Source organism: Hemiscyllium ocellatum, chromosome 9 (genome assembly GCF_020745735.1).
Source record: "Hemiscyllium ocellatum isolate sHemOce1 chromosome 9, sHemOce1.pat.X.cur, whole genome shotgun sequence".
NCBI lineage: Eukaryota > Metazoa > Chordata > Chondrichthyes > Orectolobiformes > Hemiscylliidae > Hemiscyllium > Hemiscyllium ocellatum.
In genome coordinates, this window is record NC_083409.1 from 63,096,747 (window position 1) to 63,113,060 (window position 16,314).

At 40.6% G+C, this 16,314-nt stretch overlaps 1 protein-coding gene across 1 annotated transcript in view; it reads right to left on the bottom strand.

Moving 5' to 3' along the window:
* efcab14 (EF-hand calcium binding domain 14) overlaps positions 1–16,314 on the bottom strand; it is an 86,870-nt gene that overhangs the window by 47,930 nt on the left and 22,626 nt on the right. The window contains exons 4-5 of the mRNA XM_060830413.1: positions 9,505–9,603; positions 3,925–4,035 (exon numbers count right to left, since the gene is read on the bottom strand). Of these exons, the coding sequence (XP_060686396.1) occupies positions 3,925–4,035; positions 9,505–9,603 (210 nt within the window). The remainder of the gene's footprint in view (positions 1–3,924; positions 4,036–9,504; positions 9,604–16,314) is intronic.

A 16,314-nucleotide genomic window follows, 5' to 3' on the forward strand; every position in this document is an offset into this window, starting at 1 on the left:
AAGGAAAAAAAAAGTCAGTGCAGTTTAAATAGAAATGAAGAAATGAGTACTGACACTGCTGCACAGTGGGATTTTTTTGGGTGTTGAAATGTTAGCATGGATACAGGATTGGGAAACAAAGTTGGGAGAAATGGGTAACTTTCAGGATGGTAAACTAAGTGGTGGAGTCCTAACAGACCTGGTGTTACATGATTGTTTAATAATTTGTTGATAATACAAATCTATTTAAGCAAAGTGGAGGATGACTCAATGAGTCCGCCAGCAAGTCCAGATAGGTTATATAAGAGGCCAAAAATTTGCTATATGCAGTATAATTTGGGAAATGTGAGATTGTCCACGTTGGTAGGAAGAATAAGGAAGTAAAGTATTATTTAAATGGAGATAGCTAGATACTGGACAGGAAAATAGAATTAAGACCACAATCAGTTCAGCCATGACATTATTGAATGATGGTCCAAGCTTGATGGGCCGAAGGGACACTACTTATCTGAATGGTCTTTGCAAAGGGTCAGTGGCTAGAACGTCTATGGTGTCTAATGCCTATAGAAAGCCATTGCAATTGGGGAAATAAAGGGCTAAAAATAGATTAAATTGAAAAAAGGTGGACATAAGTCTTGTTGATATTACTCTCTGAACCAGAATGAATGCAAAAAGCGGCACCAGTTCATCAATAATCAGAAGGAGAAATCGGGGGCAGGTTACAGCTCACACATCCAAGAGCATTAGTCTCCTTTTCTGCTAAACAGAAAAACTGATGTCTTCCTGAGAAGCATTTGCTTCCTCAAGAATTTGGTATGCCCTCTTTGTCTGCCTGCATTTTCTTTGTGCGTGCATTTAGGCCTTCATTCTCCAACTCTTCTGTTTACCAATCTCCTTTGTATCAGGCCACAAGGTATCAGTATCTTAACTTTTGTATTGAGCCTGCTTTCAGATCAAAGATCACCAGATCTCATGGGCAAGTTTTATTTTAATTATCCAAGAAAATTTTAATTTTTTTTATGACTAAAGCAAACATTTCGAAATCCTTTTTCAACTATTCTTAAAAAAACTATTACAGATCCTGAACAATTTAAAGAAAACATCAATTTTGCTTTGTGTTGCTTCCAACTCAAAGGTCAGCAAATCAAAATTCAAATGAATACAATTTCAGTCAAACAAAAACAATTGATGGATAGGTCGAATAAGGCACTGCTGGCAGGAGGACTGCATCCAGATCACGATGTAAGAAATCTGCCTAAAATTATTCAAGTGATAATGGCGCCAGAAGGCCATGAATGTAGATGCACAGATATTGGCCAATATTTCTTTCCAAATAATGCCTCAGAATATCTTACATCTGCATCATGTCTGATGTGAAATATAGAATCTGTGACAATGCAATATCCCATTGGTGGATGGGACTATTAGCCTGCGATGCTGTGCTCAAGACTGGGAAAGAGTTTGATGCAGTTACAACCCTTTTAAAGGCAAACATGCTACCACCTAAGGTAACAAATGTGGAGAGTGAAAAATCTTCAGGCAGCTGATGTCTCTGTGGGTAAGGGCCTGTATTTGAATCTAAAAAGCCAACATGTTTACTACCTGTTCTCATTTTGCTCCACAATCCCTTTTTCATTTTGTTTAATCTATTAGAAGGCTTATTTTCCAAACCTATGCGCCCTGGCTTTAGATTCACCAGCGTGGGGAAAACATCCTATCAACATCCAACTTCCCATGTCTTAGATTAGATTAGACTTACAGTGTGGAAACAGGCCCTTCGGCCCAACAAGTCCACACCGACCCGCCGAAGCGCAACCCACCCATACCGCTACATTTACCCCTTACCTAACACTACGGGCAATTTAGCATGGCCAATTCACCTGACCCGCACATCTTTGTGACTGTGGGAGGAAACCGGAGCACCCGGAGGAAACCCACGCAGACACGGGGAGAACGTGCAAACTCCACACAGTCAGTCGCCTGAGTCGGGAATTGAACCCGGGTCTACAGGCGCTGTGAGGCAGCAGTGCTAACCACTGTGCCACCGTGCTGCCCACTTGTTCCAAATAAAATCAGCTCTCAAAACTCTAATGAATACAAAACCAGTTTCTTCATTCTCAATTGCCAAAGACACAATCCCAGGTATCAGTCTGGTGAACATCTGTTGCGCTCCCTCTATGAAGAGTTTACCTTCCTTAGATAAGTAGTCAAAACTGTATAAATATTCAGATGTGGTCTCACCAAGGCTCTATACATTTGTTCCAAGATATCTTTACTTCTGTACACAAATCCCTTTACAGTGAAGGCCAAACACTATCTGCTTTTCTTATTGCTTATGGCACATGTATGCCAGCTCATAGTAACTCATCAATAGGAACACTGTAGGACAAACATTTCCCAAGCTTCCAATATTGAAAAATACTGCCTTTTATTTCTTTCTCTACCAAAATAGATAACTTAATACATTCACAATAACGTTCCATTTGTCACATCATTCACCCAATCTTTAGTCTGCACAAATCCCCTTGAGTCTTAATGGCATCCTCAACTTAGACAGCAATAGTACTTTAGGAGGACTTCAGTGGTTGTAAAATACATGGAGATATCCTGATAAAGAGGCTTCATATGTGAATGCAAGTGTGACAAATACCAAATATGCGCATACTGTTCCAGAAAAATATTGGACAGGATCACAGGGAGAACCCCCTAAAGAATGCATAGACATAGTGCTGTAGTACTGGCATTGGACTAGTAATTCATACTCTAGGCACATGGGTTCAAACTCATCCTAACTGTTAAATTAAAATTCAATTACTAAATCTTGAATCAAAAGCAGTAGCCGCAGTGTAATTAAACTATCAATTGTTGTACAAACCTTCTAGGGAAGGAAATCTGCCATCCTTACCCAATTTGCCTATGTGAGACTCCAGACACACTGCAATGTGACCGATTCTTAACTGACCTCTGAAATGGCTTGGTTTGGTCTCACAACTGAAACAATTCTTGAGATCCTCTAAAGTATATTGGAACTTGCTTTCCTGTTATTTCCACCAAGGAGCATACTGTTCAGATATCCAGGCTTGTAACTCTTATACAGCAAGTTTTTGCATGTTAAAATCGGAAACTTGTGATTTAAACCATTCAATTAATAAGTACGAGTCAAATTTTCTTTCAAGAGTTAATGGTTTCCCATTAGGTTACAACAATAGGTTATGCGATTTCAGTATGACAGTATTCCCACCAACCTTCACTCCTCCATCAGAACTAAATGATTGCACAAGATCATGGCATAGAAATCAGGGCCAATGCTGCGTTTACTTTTTTGCCAACCAGAACTATTAAGACCCATTGTAACACTTCTCTTAGGTTACACTAAGTTACCTAAATCAACAGATGAGAAACTGATCCTGGCTGTTTCTTTTCCTGTAGCATCTAATACAACGGAATGACAGATCTATTAGAATATTAAGCTCCATTTGAATCTTTGCAAATTATTATCTATTCCTAAACTACCAAAACACTTCTTTACATCTGTTATGCAAAGGAGTAAACAAACAACATTTCAGTGTTCGTTTTGTTGATCATCCTATTTGCATGAGCACACATCACTAGAAATTATGTTCAATAAAGTTGTTGTTAACTGAGAAAATTCTAGATGACTGTCAAACAGTAATATTTCAAAGTGTTCAAAAGAGAATAAAATTATAAATTTACTCATAAGAGTTATATAACGGTTGCAGTAGTTCTGCCAACTCATGAATATTTCAGTCTCATCAAATTTGGGTTGGACCAAAGGGTCTTTTCCATGCTGTACATCTCTATGAAATTGTACATTTAAAATTAGATATGTACACACTTTTCTAGGGCATTGCAATTATCATAAGAGAAGATGTTCTTGCAGTATGAAACATTTTGACCTTCATTCCTTTTCATTGCAGCACTCACCTTATTTTGCTGAAGAGTCTCCACTACCTTTTTTTGATCCTCAAAGGCAGTCTGTATTGTATCAACATCATGTTGGACACTGGTGAGTGTGCTTCCAATTGTTGCGACACTCTTGGGGTGGGGTAGGGGAGAGAAAAGGAAATTCAATGCAATTCAAAAATTATTTCTCTTCCGCAATTATGTATTAGTGCAAGCTTTTATTTTGTATAAATCAAAAACATTTGCCTTTAGAAGTTAGTGTATTAATACAATCAGATCAATTTATTTTGGTAACAATTCTCTGGATAGGAGCATCACGACTTGGACAGAATTTACTGCCCATCCTTGCTGCCTTTGACATGACAATTGTAGTCTCTCTCTTTAAACTAGTGCAAGCCATTTGAATACAGAACTGATTCGAAGGAAGAAGACAGAGGGTGATGATGGAGGGTTGCTTTTTAGACTGGAAGTCTGTGACTAGTAGTGTTTCACAAGGATTGGTGCTTGATCCACTGCTTTTCATCATTCAGATAAATCATTTGGATGTGAACATAGGAGGTATAGGTATTAAATTTGCAGATGACACCAAAATTGGAGGTGTAGAGTACAGACAAGAACATTACCTCAGGATACAATGGGATCTTGTTCAGATGGGCCAATGGGCCAAGGTGTAGGAGATGGGGTTCAATTTAGAAAAACGTGAAGTGCTGCATTTTCGAAAAGCAAATCAGGGCAGGACATATCCACTTCATGGTAAGGACCTGGGGAGTGTTGCTGAACAAAGAGACCTTGGAGTACAGGTTCATAGCACCTTGAAAGTGGAGTTGCAGATAGATAGGATAGTGAAGGAGGCATTTAGAGGTCTTTTATTGGTCAGTGCATTGAGTATAGGAGTTGGGATGTCATGTTGCAGCTGTAAAGGACATTGGTTAGGCCACTTTTGGAATATTGCATGCAATTCTGGTCTCCTTCATATCGAAGGATGTTGTGAAACTTGAAAGGGTTCAGAAAAGTTTTACAAGGGTGTTGCCAGAATTGGAGGGTTTGAGCCATAAGGAGAGGCTGAAAAGATTGGGTCCATTCTCCCTGGAGTGTTGGAGCCTGACTGGTGACCTTCTAGATGTTTATAAAATCATCAGGGGCACGGATAGGGTAAACAGAAAAGTGTTCCGCCTCGGGACACTTCAACCCCATAGCATCAATGTGGATTTCACCAGTTTCCTCATTTCTCCTTCCCCCACCTCACTCCAATTCCAATCTTCCAGCTCAGCACTGCCCTCATGACCTGTCCTACCTGCCTATCTTCCTTTCCACCTATCCACTCCACCCTCCTCTCTGACCTATCACCTCCAGCTCCACCCACATTCACCTATTGTACTCTATGCTACTTTCTCCTCACCCTACACCCCTCTCATTTCTCCCTCCACTCTGCACGCACTCTGCCTCTGTATTCCTGATGAAGGGCTTTTGCCCGAAACGTTGATTTTTCTGCTCCTTGGATGCTGCCTGACTTGCTGTGCTTTTCCAGCACCACTCTAACCTAGGCTCTGTTTTCCAGTATCTGCAGTCCTTGTTTTTACTTAAATAGAAAATGTCTTTTGCCTGGGGTGAGGAGAGTCCAAAACTAGAGGGCATAGGTTTAAGATGAAAGGGGAAAGATTTAGAAGGGAACTGAGGGGCAACTCCTTCACACCGAGGCTGCTGTATGTATGGAATGAGCTATCAGAGGAAGTAGCGGAGGCTGATACAGTTACAACATTTAAAAGACATCTCGATGGTTATATGAAAAGTAAGGGTTTACAATGATATGGGCCAAATGCTGGCAAATGGGACTAAGTCAAATTGTGGTATATGGTCAGTGTGGATGAGTTGGACCGAAGGGTCTGTTTCTGTGCTGGAAATCTCTAAGGAGTGTGGTGAAAATATTCCCTCAATGTTGTTTGGTCAAGACTGGATCTTAAGACCTTAAGAGATAGAAACAGAAGCATGTGACATGGTCCTCTAGCCTGCTGTTCCATTCAAGAAGGTGAATTTTATATCATATCATTTCCTGTAATTCTCTTTGCACAAAAAATGACATGGATTTTCATGCCTTCATCTGCGTTGAGACAGCTGAACTTAAAAGTGGTGGCAAGACTCAATTGCAGGATTCTTCTCCCCATTCCCACATGTGGCATTTTATGACAACTGAACAAACTTGTAGGCAGAAGAGGCTGCACTCAGCAACTGGCCTTTGCCTATTCCATCACAGGAGTGGTCATAGGGCCATACAGCATGGAAAAAGTCTGTTTGGTCCAATTCATCCACACTGAACCTCAATCATCCGAATATCGGATTATCCAAATGAGATCTCGAGGTCCCGATTGTAACATTACGTCAATGACATGTTTCCAACACTGATCGTGTCTTTTGTTTACAGTGATTAAACAGGCACTGTTTCCAATTGACTGACCTCCTGCGCTCTCTCTCTCTCCACACACTCCCTGGAGTTCTACAGAGGGGTGTACCCTAAATCCTCCTTCCCCAGATAATCTCTCCAACATTGTCCTGTACAGGGCAAGGTGGAACCTGCCAAAAAATTACAGTAAAAAGGTGTGTGTGTGTGTGTGTGTGTGTGTGTGTGTGTGTGTGTGTGTGTGTGTATGTGAGAGAGTGTGTGTGTGTGAGGAGTTCAATTTAGATAAACGTGAAGTGCTGCATGTTCGAAAGACAAATCAGGGCAGGACTTAACCACTTAATGGTAAGGTCCTGGGGAGTGTTGCTGAACAATGAGACCTTGGAGTACAGCAGACCCAGAAAGGCAGCAGCAACAGCCTTGTTGTTAGTGTCCAGTCTGGCTGCCCTGGAGAGGGGACGGAGGCGGGCAGGGGGGCACTGTTGGGTGGGGCTGGGGCACTGTTTAATGAGACGGTATTGGACAGTCTGGGGGGATGGGCAGGGGATGGTCTTGGGTGGGTGGGAGCTGGTGTTGAGGGAGCAGGGAACGATGTTGGATGGGGCGGGCACCTATCTAGATGCCTTTTAAAATGTTGTAATTGTACCCATCTGCACCTCTTTCTCTGGCCGCTCCTTCTAAACACACACCACCCATTGCGTAAAAAAATTTTACCCTTCGGGTCTTTTTTAACTCTTTTCTCTCTCATGTTAAACCCATGCCCTCTAGTTTTTGACTCACCCACCCTAACAAAGACTTTGGCTCTTCACCATATCCATGCCCATCATTGCTTTATAAGCCTCTTGTCAGGTCATCCCTCAGCCTCCGACACTCCAAGGGAAGAAAAGCCTCTCCCTATAACTCAAATTCTCAGTCCCAGCAACATCGTTGTAAATCTTTTCTGCGCCCTCTCAAGGTTAACATTTTTCCTATAGAAGGATGACATCAGTTTATTCTATGTTTCATTTTTCTCTTTGGCTTTGCTGGCTTATTCTTGTCTGATTTCTTTCCTTATTCTTCATGATGCATTCAGATGGTTGCCTCATCTGGACACAACCTTTGTTTCTGCACTATACTCCTTAACTCTCTGCTGCTGTTGTGTCATGAAATCATTTGGTAGTTAATCTCCCCTGGTCTCCAACCTTATCTTGGACCACACATTTTATTTTTCCTGCCCCCTTCACTCTTTCACTGGCTGAAAAACTCTTTCCATTCATTTACAGCACGTAGATGTCAAAGGCTAGGCTGGATCTACACCCCATCCCTAACTGCCCTGGAGTTGATTCTGTGCTTCTTTCTTGAACCACTGCAGTCCACATGGAAGGAGCAGTGATATAGTCTCAAATTAAGGTGGTGTGTGGCTTAATGGGAAACTTGCAGGTAGTCCCAGAGTACTGGAGAGCAGCTAATGTGGTACTGATATTTCAGAATTAAAGGAATAAGCCACAAAACCAGACACCAGTGAGTCTCATGTCAGTGGTAGGGGGAACTATTGGAGAAAATTCTGAAGAACAGCACCTATCTTCACTTGGAAAAGCGAGGCTCAATCAGGGATAGATAGCATGGCATTGTCAGAGGGAGGTCATGCCTAACAAGTTTGACTGAATTTTCTGAGGTGACGATCAGGTGCGTAGTAAAGGGTATCGCAGTTGATGCAGTTCATATGAATTTCAGCAAAGCCTTTGACACAACCCCATATAGGAGTCATCTCAAGAACACAAATGCACATGAGATACAGGATAAGTTGATAAAGTGTCTTCAAAAGTGGCTCAGTTGTATGTGACAGGGGGTGATGACAGAAGGCTGCTTCAGTAAAATTTTAGATCCACCACTCCACCATTTTCATGGAGTCACGTCTTTTTCAGAAAGAAATGGGCTTGTCTAGTTTTGGGAATCTTTTGACAAGCAAGTTTTAAAAGGTTTTACCCATGCATTCTCATATTCTTCATGACCTTTCCACTCTCCTCATTTCCCTCTGCCCACTCACCCAATATGCATCATTTACAGAATCAACAAAGCATAAGAGAATTATTTGAAAGTTGTGTGTAAAAGCAGCCATTTAAAAATCTCCTTGGAAAATACTATTGCCTTACAACCTTATAGAAGTGCCTATCAGATCAAAGTCACATGATCAATATCAAAAGAATAACCCAAATTCACACGTTTTAATCTTGCCCAAATAAACAAGACAACACTGAAAAATCGTGAATAAACAGTAACACGGGAGTCTCAAAGATGTCGACTTTAATATAGGAAGTATGATTGAGAAATTTGTATACAGTACAAAATCTGGCTGGGTAGCTGATAGTGAAGTGGATGGCCATTAATTGCACAATGATATCAATGAATTTTACAACTCTGTTTAGTTGAGTTGGAGGAAAAGGGCCCATTGAATTTCAATCTGGAAAAGTAAATAATTATGCATCAAGGAAGACAAAAATAGCAAAAGAATAAAGAATAAATGGCAGACTATTGAGAGGGGTACAAGAAAGAGACTGGAGTGCATTTTCACAGTTTCCTAAAAATGCCAAGTCATGCAAGATGAGGCAACAAAGAAGGAAATTGGGGTGCTTTTCCTTTACTGCACGAAGTACTGAATGCAAAGGTTGGGGTGTTATACAGAAATTAAGGCACGGCTTAGGCCATTTCTATATCTTTGTACACAGAACAGTGGGAGGCATTCAAATGAGGTAAGTTTTTTTTTGGGGGGGGGGGAAGAAGAATGGGTACAGGCCCAAAATGTTACCTTAACGGTGAAATGTAGGAGAAAAAGTGCTGAGAATTCTGAATATCTAGGAGTATTCAGCACAGGATAAAAAGATGTCATTTATAAGGTCCCAGATGGCAAACTAATAAAGAAGGCAAAATCTCGTGAGATTTAAGATATCATGGCAAGATGGATCTAAGATTGGATTAAGGATAGGAGACAGTGATGGAGCCCAAGTGTGTACTGACACATCATAGGGATCAGTACTAGGTCCCTTCTTATTTGTGATATTCATAAATGAAATAGTAGAGAATGTGGAAGGGATGATAACTAAGTTTGCAGATGACACAAAGATTGGCCAGGTGCTTGACAAAGATAGCTTCAAACATCAAATGTGAAAAAGATGACTATAGCACATTAGAGCATTTTCAGTCAACTATAGCAATCTACAGAATCATACCTTCTGGAGTTGTTCCACAGTGACTGGAAGGTTGATCAAGTCAGATGCTGATTTAACATTGGCTTTCAGATGGGCAACAGCTAAATTCAGTTGGCTAATCTGTTTACAAAACAAGAATGCACATTAAAATTTGAAAATCCAAAGAGGTCAAGTAAACAACTTTAAAGGCCAATATAAAATTTCAGCTTCACCTGAAATATGACCAACCTTGTGTTAGAATGTCTCTTACAAGTCATCGCATCCAACTCACTTTTATTCATTCCACATATCTTAATAAATTTCTGTAAGCAGTTTATTCCCATATTTAAAAAAAAGATGAATCAGCAGTAAAACGCAATAGAAACTTACACATTCTAACCATCCTCACTGAAGACTCCAAACCCACACCCCCTCCTCCCACCCTCAAATTTCTCTTTTAAAATCAGATTCATTTAAATTTGAGCTTTGCTTTATTGCACTAACTTGCACTGCCATCTTAAGCAGTGTCTCTCTCCCTCAACCAAAGTCACTGATTCTTTATGCCAATAAATATCAGCATTTATTTCTGAATCGTTAATTCCAAAATATTTTCTGCTGCACCTACCACTTACACATGCTGCTACTGTATTCATCAACACAAAAGTCTTTCATGGTTTATTACCCACCACCCAGCAACTACAGATACCCTTGCTGAAGCAACTTAGAGTCATCAGCAAACTTGGACACCATCCACAATTTCTAAAACTATATTATGCATGCATACAGTAAAAATCTAATATAGTTCCTAGGACAGATATCATACATAACATTCTACCAATTACAGAAACTTCCTATATCTATGACCCCCTTGTTTCTAGACTCTATTTCTATTTCAATATTTCTTGGAGTTCAATGTCATATAATTTTTAAGCAAAGTTCCTAAGCATGACTTGAAGTAATATTATGGACCCTATTCATTGCATATTTAATAGAGAATGCTTTAGAAAAATTTTAAGATTACAAAAAAGGTACTAGACTTTAGATGCCCAATATGATGGCGTTTATTTACTTGTATTTAAATGATGAATAATTTAATCATGCGTGAGTCCTTTTTCAGCTGAAGGAAAATCATACTCTCCAATTTATATCCATCTCCTTTTAACCATTTTCCTACTTTCTTGGCAAAATGCTGCTTTTCTTTTTTCTCAGAAATAGGTTCAAGTAATTTTCATCATTAATATGAATAATTTCAGTATCTCTTCTGTTTGATGATTACTGCTCACAAGGACCTCTACATAATACCTGATTGTGCTGTATTAAATAGGTCATCCATAAAAACTGAGGTTAATCTACCTCTTCTGTGAGCAACAGAGGCAAATTATTTTACTTCATAACTCTGCCATTAGTTCACACTCATCTTTTATCAACACCTTCCACTCGCTGTACAGACAAGTATGTTGAAATAATTTTTAAAAATTCTATTAACAGATTTTCTAGTCTCCTCTTCATGTGATACCAGGTAAGCAGAACACATCCAAAATCATGCCCTATAATAATAGCCTACAACTTTGCTGCTGCTTGTGCTTTTTGAATGCAGTCGATAATGCCAGTCTGAAGACATTGCGTACAAATTGCTGTCAGCCAACAACAGGACCCAAACATTCACACTAGTGTTTATGAGCAATTTCTTAAACAAAAAGGCACCACTGGACAAAAATGAAGAATGACAGTTATGCAAGTCCCAAACTCCCGTTTCGAAAATAGTGGGCAGTTCAATCTCCTTATTTAAGCAAGGATGCAATTCAAAGGTAGTTTACTAGATTTTAACCTGAAAGTATTGTTTCTTTTTGACCCATACGTTATGGGTCTTTCCATTGCAGTTTAGCAGAGTGAGGGCTGCATTGATTGAAATGCACATGATCCTAAGTGATTTTGACAAGGTCAATATCGAAAAGATCCTCTTATCCTGAGTCCAGCACTCCAACATCTGTACTGTGCTCTCAGAACAGAAACAAGGACAAATTGTTTCTCTGAGGCTTTTGAGATGTTGGAACTCTGCCTCAGTAGGCCCAAAAGAAATGGTGATTGAATATCTTTAAGACAGAAAGGGATACATTCTGGTTAGGCGGGGGAAATCAAGGGTTAGTAGGGTAAATGGGAGTAAGCAATTTGAAACAAACAGATCAGTTACCATTTTGAAAGGCACAGGAGGCTGAAGGACAATGTTCCTTCTAAGCTGTGCAACCACATAGCCACTCGGAGGGGCTGCGCAAGCTGAGTGACACATGGACACATTGATGCCTGATTACAGAAGTCACTAATTTGCGCAGAGTTCAGAGGCAGACTCAGCAGTAGGAACATAACTCAAGGGGCCAGTGATCTATATCTTTATTAATATCCATAATCTCAACAGCTGACTTTGGCTTCCCACTGTAAACTGCTAGGAAACACAAAGAGCAGTAGATTTAACATCATAACTCTTCATCCCTCATTACATTGCTTTACGCCCACAGAATGTGAATTCTGCTGCAGCACAACACAAAGATTGTTTTTGGACTTGTTCTTGGCCTTCGTTTTTATATTCTCTTTTGTACCTTTATTATAACACTTGAATTTGTCTCAAGTTTTAACTTGCGACGATTTGTCTGGTTATTATTGTTCAAAAATTTATACAATTACAACCATATCATTAATGCACACTTTTTTTCTACAAATCATTAATTTCATTTCCGATGTTTGACAATTTATAGCACACTCGCAATGAAATTCGTGAATTTTCTAAACAAACTAACTGAATTTTATTTTCTTTGATTTAATTCTTTAGTGAATACCTTTCGAACATCACTAACTCTGTTGTTCCCCTTCCCTTCTCTACATCTCCTGAAACTCAGCATTAATTACTGATTTTAATAGATGTACAATCATGTTAATTACTATTTTATAGTTCAGTTCAATTTAACATTCAGCTATTGCGTTTCAGATACATTTTCTAGACTGACTTTTTTAAAGAACGAGCACCTTGGATCGATCATTTCTGAGCTTTACACATCAAAATTATATTACATGGTGCTTATTCTCTAACACTCTAACCAACACCCTTCCACCCAGATTAATTTAAAGCCTTTCCTGCACATTTTACAAGTCTACATAAATTACAAAACAGGGAAAAAGATTCAGCAGCAAGGGAAGCATTTGGCCTCTGCATTAGTTAACCAAGATCAAACATCCAATAGCCAGTTTAATAATCCACATGTTATGCCCTCAGTATAGCATACAAGTACACTAACATGCTCCATATCTTACCTCAGCAAGCATAAAATCAATAAGTATTTATTGATGATTTTTAACCTCATCAGATTTTCAGACTTTTTAAACTGTACAATAACTTTAAAAGGATAGAGGGGCAAAATTAAATTACTTGAGAACATAATAACACCTGCTCTTGAAGAGGATAGTGAAGATCAATCCAAACGTAGAAGCATATTAGGATATTTTCCAATCAACCTATTCATAAATATCATTACACACCTCTGGTTCAGAGGTAAGGAAACTACCACTGGACTATAAGAGCCCAAATAATAATAATACTATATATTTTCAAATCAACCTGTAAAAAGATGCTACTACATACTTCTGAAGCAGATGGAATTAAAACCCAAGCCTCAGTGCTCCAAGACCACTAGTACTGTTACACAAGAGCCCTGAGCACCATAGCGCAAGTTTCCATAGCGCACCATATTTCCACAAAAACAGCAATCTTTTAGAATCATAGAATCCCTACAGTGTGGAAGTAGGTCATTCAGCCCATCAAGGCCACATTAACACTCCCAATAGCATCCGAACTAGAAATTTCCCCCCTCTCCCACTGATCCTAACCCTGTAACCTTTCGTTTTCCCATGGCTAATCCACCTAGCCTGCACATCCCTGGCCAGTATGGGCAAATGATCACAGCCAAACCACCTAACTTGTGTCTCTTTGGACTGTGGGAGGAAACCCATACAGAAAGGGGAAGAACATGCAAACTCCATACAGACAGTCAGACAATTACCTAATGGTGGAATCAAACTCAGGTCCCTAGTACTGTAAGGCAGCAGTGTTAACTACTGAGCCACTACGCCAAACTGCATTTATATTTTTTTCTATTCCTTATTTGATTCCAAATACAAGATCAGGGAAGGTATAGAAACATTTTATTTTTTAAAAAATGTCAAATTTAAAACCTTTTAAAATCAGAACAAGTGAACAAATGAACAGTTTCACTAAAACTGAAATTCACGATGAATCATTCCAAGTCCATGATGCTCACCATTTTTAATTCTAATTTGCAAACCAAATAAAAATGAGATGAATCTGAGGCACGAAACACTGAAACATGGTTGATTTTTGTTAACTGATTACAGCAACAATAAAAATACAATATGGAATCAGTGTCTTTAAGCAGCAGAAGTAGTTGTGAGGGAACTATCTGGCTGATTATTGGAGGTCAAACAAGCATGCAAGGATAGGATTAGCTCCCGTTGCTCTAGCTGAATAACTTGTCAATGTTAAATACAAAAACATTATTTGAAAAAGGCAATCAGAATTGTACTGAAGGCTTTCTGGCACCTGTAGCACTAGTAATGGACAAGAGAGGTTGGTGAAAAGAAATCTGACAGATAATAGTAAAAGTTAAAACATTAGTCCACTGATGTTTAAACAAGAAATATAAAGTTTACTGCCAAATCTAACATTATAATACCTGATCCATTTGAATGGTCAAATTAATACTAGCTCAACTGCAAGAACAATTTGGCTAGTCCTACTCTGCTACCCTTTTTCTGCATTTAGAAACATGTATATCCTGGAACCTGCAACAACCATTCCTGTCCCTGCTCTATCCATGTCTCCGAAATGGCCACAACATCAAAGTCCCATTCTGCAAGTTCATCCACCTTATTCCGGATGCTCCTGCCATTGAAGCAGACACACTTCAAACCAACTTCTTGCTTGCCGGTGCCATCCTGTGTCCCTGACACTTGATTTTGGACCTCCCTACTCTCAACCTTTTCTATACTTGAACTACAATTTTGGTTCCCATCCCCCTGCTGGATTAGTTTAAACCCACCCCAATAGCCTTAGCAAATATTCCCACTTAGGATATTGGTACCCCTCTGGTTCAGATGAAGAGACCATTCTGCTTATAGAGGTCCCACCTACTCCAGAAAGAGCCCCAAGTATCCAAGAATCTCCAAAACCCTTCCTCCTGCACCATCCCTGTAGCCACATGTTCAACTCCTCTCTCTCCCTATTCCTCGCCTCACTAGCACGTGGCACGGGCAACAAACCAGAGACAACAGCTCTGTTCGTCCTAGCTCCAAGCTTCCATCCTAGCTCCCTGAATTTCTGCCTTAAATCCCCCTCTCTCTTCCTACCTATGTCGTTGGTGCCTATGTGGACCACGACTTGGGGCTGCTCCCCCTCCCCCTTAAGAATCCCAAAAACACGATTAGAGACATCACGAAGTCTGGCACCTGGGATGCAACACACCAACCGTGAGTCTCTCTCGTCCCCACAGAACCTCCGATCTGTTCCCCTAACTATGGAGTCCCCAATGACTACTGCACTGCTCCTCTTCCCCTTTCCCTTCTGAGCAGCAGGGACAGACTCTGTGCCAGAGCCCTGTACCACACTGTTTTCTCCTGTTAAGTCACTCCCCCAACAGTATCCAAAACAATGTACTTATTGTTGAGGGAAATGGCAACAGGGAATCCCTGCACTGCCAGCCAGTCCCCTTTCCGCCCTCTGACTGTAACCCATTTGCCTGTTTCTTGTACCTGAGGAGTGACTACCTCCCTGTAACTCCTCTCAATAATCCTGCTGTCTCCCGAATAATCTGAAGTTCATCCAGCTCCAGCTCCAGTTCCAGTTCCCTCACACAGTTTGAGGAGCTGGAGTTGGGTGCACTTCCCGCAGATGTATACAGCAGGGACACTAGTGGTGATCCTTACCTCCCACATTCTGCAGGAGGAACATTCAACTGCCTTAACCTCCATTCCTACTATTTTAAATTTCCAAAGAGACTGATGAAAAATAAGGAATGAAAAAAAACTTGTTACCTTACCAATCTGGCGCACAGGTCTTTTTTTTTGGTTAGAGGAGGAGGATGGGTGGAAGACACTACCCAAGTAGTGTTTTGGGTAACACAACCACACAAATATATGTCTTCCCAGAAGCCCTTCGTTCCTCCCTCGCCACTCTGGCAAAATGGAGGCCCGACTCCCGAGGTAAGTCCCTTTTAATGCGGGAAAACTCACTCTTCCCAGAAGCCTTCACTTTACCTCTCCTCGCCGCTCTGGCAAAATGGGAGCCCAACTCCCGAGGTAAGTCCCTTTTAATGCGGGAAAACTCACCCATCCCGGCAGCCCTCGCTTCACCTCTCCTTCTCTTCTCGCCACTCTGGCAAAACAGATCAAGCCCTCAAACCGTATAGAACACGATTAACCAGGTTAGAGCATGTGAGAGTGCATGTCCCCCTTTGCTGTGTGTGCAAGTGTCCTTCCCTCGCTGTGCCTGTGCATGTCGCCTCTCACTGTGTGTGCGTGTGTCCCTCTCAATTTCTGTGCACATGCCCTCCCCTTCGCCGTATGTCTGCTTGTCCCTCCTTCCCTGGTTAGAAGTGGTGGAATGACAGAATTGCCTTAAAGTGATCAAGACCACACCAACCCTCCGAAGCGCATCCTACCCAGACGCAACACCCCCATCCCATCCCCGTAACCCTGCATTTCCCATGGCTAATTCACCTAGCCTGCACATCCCTGGGCACAATGGACAATTTCGCATGGCCAATCCACATAACCTTCATATCTTTGGAC